This window comes from Anabrus simplex, chromosome 1 (assembly GCF_040414725.1).
Source record: "Anabrus simplex isolate iqAnaSimp1 chromosome 1, ASM4041472v1, whole genome shotgun sequence".
NCBI lineage: Eukaryota > Metazoa > Arthropoda > Insecta > Orthoptera > Tettigoniidae > Anabrus > Anabrus simplex.
The window spans coordinates 496,230,275-496,233,523 of record NC_090265.1 but is presented as its reverse complement, the minus strand read 5'-3'; the positions used below and the strand labels follow the sequence as shown (position 1 = coordinate 496,233,523).

The following is a 3,249-nucleotide window of genomic DNA, read 5'->3' as shown; positions in this document are numbered from 1 at the left end:
AAATGCCCAAATGCTCGTAATATTGCATCTTCATCCCCACCGCCCTTCTCCCACACACCTTCACAGCCGTCTCAGGCCTACCGATCAAGACGTATTTTCTCAAATAACGGTAGAACAAAAATATTGTCTTCCAGGGAATGTTGACGTTTTACTTCAGTTCTGTCAGTTATATCGCACAGTACAATGTAGTACATATATACACATTATTGTCAACCTCCCAATGGCAGGTAGGTACAGCCAGTTCTAAAATATGGTATTATGGCACTGTTACGGTTGACAATAATATTAAGGGCTATCGTTGTATAACATGGACTGGTACATTATGGTGTTTCTTTCTCAGTATAGGTGAAATGTCGTTGAAAAATCGTTTGTAAAAGGATGATAACAGTGGAGATTTTTATTGATCACGTGTCATTAAAATGCACAATTTTATCTTTTTGTTTGTGATCTGAACTTCAAATTTTACCTTCTTTTTGCATTAACAGTTATTCTGTGTTAAACATCACGCATAAAACAAATAAAATTGTGCACGGAACTTGTCGAGGTAAAGCTGCTGACAACAGCAAAAAAAAAAAAAAAAAAAAAAAAAACAGGTAAAAGACATCTCGTTGATTATTCAAGGGGATCCGTAACGAACATTGATTTAGGTCGGTAGGTCGGTAAGTAGCTCCTGAAATAATGAGATGTCACTAAATATTTACACCAATATCATGGTTAATAATTAACTTCAATATATCGATATTGATAGTGTGTTCATTCTTATTCATAACGGGTGCAAATAGGTGTCCAAAGTCGTCATGTGGCTTGATCAGGATTTCGTGTAAGAGCGGAATGTCGAGCACTTTAACGAGGTAGAGTATACCACATAATGCACAACTAGCTCTGTGGTAAGTGTGCTTTCCTACACGAGAATATTTACTGCCTGCCGCTGTAGATATTTGGACTTTCAATTTCGAAAAGTTCAACGGGACTTGAATTAAAAGTCTACCCTGTCATTTGCGTAGGTTGAATGTGGGAATTTTCTGAAAGAACACGTAGGATGTGACTGTTAGCGACAAGTGATCTTTCGAATTCATACCTTCCCAGTTTTACAGTGGACCTTGTTGGGGAGGTGAAAATAATATCATTCATAATAAGGTAAAAAAGACATGTGTTGACGTGAGATTCCTTCTGCTTTAGTGATGCGAAACTAGGATATTTGATAACAGAGAATGGACACGGAATATTGCGCGGTTAGGTTATATTCTCCTTGGACAATAGCTCGCACAACGGTGCTGTAAAGTAGGGTTGCGTAAGTTGCAAAAGTTGTAAAAGACAGCCATCCCTGCTCAACTATGATGTAGACTTCGGGACACTAAAAGCTCGTTGTACAAGGTTGCGATCGAAGCTATGAGTAGGATATAGTGGTATCTGGATCTAACTTTGCACCTCAATTTTATAATAGAGTTCAGCTATTCTTGTATAACGTTCGCTTTATATTGTCACACTACGGTTATTTTATCAAAAGCGATTTTAGTAGTGCTGACTGATTCCCATATAAATACGTAGTTCGCTCAATAAGTAAGGTAAAATGATCTCTTGTATGTGCAAATAATAATGTTACTGTTTTTACGTCCCGCTAACTACTTTCGCGGCCTTCAGGGACGCCTAGGGGCCGGAATTTTGTTCCGAAAGGGTTCTTTAACGTGCTAGTAAATCTACCAATACGAGGCTGACGTGTTTGAGCACCTTCTCACACCACCGGATTGAGTCAGGATAGAACGTGCCACGTTGGGCTCAGAAGGCCAACGCTCTACCGTCCGAGCTATTCAGCTATCAAAGTGGATACGTCACTGGTTTCTTTGCCAACTACTATATTTAATCTCAGACCAGTTATACAGTACCAAGATCAGCTGTAAGATGGTGAGATTGGTAGAAAAGGGATCAAATATTAAGATGTTCAGTATGATAGAATATTTCCTCGCTGCCGGGACAAAACCTCCTATGTGATAATATTTTGGAGAGATACCGACCCGCAGCACATACATTATGAAGAGCGAGAATGCGTTGACAATATTACTTACACCTTAGATGACAGAACGTTACCGGCCAAAGTTCTAAGCTAAAATGTTTCACATAGGAGGTTTTGTCCCGGCAGCGACGATTTGTTCTGATGGGTACACTATGATCTAAAGAAGTTGTGGAGATCAAAACGAGTAGCTCAGAACAGAAATCATGTACCTACGTGATGGTATCAAACTACACTCAACTTATTGCTGCAACAGTACCACTGGGACCTATTGCCCCAAATAATAATAATAATAATAATAATAATAATAATAATAATAATAATAATATAATCTTTCTTTCTTTCTTTCTTTCTTTCTTTCTTTCTTTCTTTCTTAATCTCTTTACCCTCCAGGATTGGTTTTTCCCTCGGACTCAGGGAGGGATATGACCTTTGCCACCTCAAGGGCCATGTTCTGGAGCGTCAGGCATTGGATCGGGGGGATGCAGCTGGAGAGGAAGACCAGTACCTCGCCCAGGCGGCCTCACCTGCTGTGCTCAATAGGGGCCTTGTGGCAGGGGATGGGAAGATTGGAAGGGATAGATAAGGAAGAGGAAAGGAAGCGGCCGGGGCCTTAAATTAGGTACCATCCCGGCATTTGTCAGGAGGATAGTTGGGAAACCATGGAATACCACTTCGAGAATGGCTGAAATGGGAATCGAACCCCCCTCTACTCAGTTGACCTCCAGAGGCTGAGTGTACCCCTTTCCAAACCTCGTACCACTTTTCGAATTTCGTGGCAGAGCCGGGAATCAAACCCGGGCCTTCAGGGGTGGCAGCTAATCGCACTAACCATTACACCACAGAGGTCGAGTACGAGATATTTAATTGTATAACACGTATCTTGTTTAGGCCTATTGGGTTACACCTATTTATATATCGTGTATGTGATGAAATGTAAGGTAATAATAATATTGAAATGAAACAAAGTTTTATTATTATGAAAAATTTATTTAAATATAAAAAATCATAATAATGCCCTAAATTACAGTATTCAGTCATAGGGAAATAAGGGGTAGGGTGTCAGGTCATTAGAGGCGGGAGCAGAAAGAAGTGTTCAAGCAGCTTCAACTGCTACTGCGTCATTGGAATCGGAGGCTGGGGCGTCGGCAGCAGGTTTAGCGGGGGCGTTATCGGAGGCAGCGGGGGAAGCAACGAGGATTCCGGAACCGGGAATGAGGCTAGCGCCGATGCCGGGGATG

At 41.1% G+C, this 3,249-nt stretch overlaps 1 protein-coding gene across 1 annotated transcript in view; it reads right to left on the bottom strand.

The window, feature by feature from the left end:
• Window positions 1–3,050: 3,050 nt before the first annotated feature.
• LOC136867759 (uncharacterized) overlaps window positions 3,051–3,249 on the bottom strand; it is a 12,438-nt gene continuing 12,239 nt past the window's right edge. The window contains exon 2 of the mRNA XM_067144727.2: window positions 3,051–3,249. This exon is cut by the window's right edge and continues 317 nt beyond it. Coding sequence (XP_067000828.1) covers window positions 3,105–3,249 — 145 coding nt within the window. The 3' untranslated portion in view covers window positions 3,051–3,104.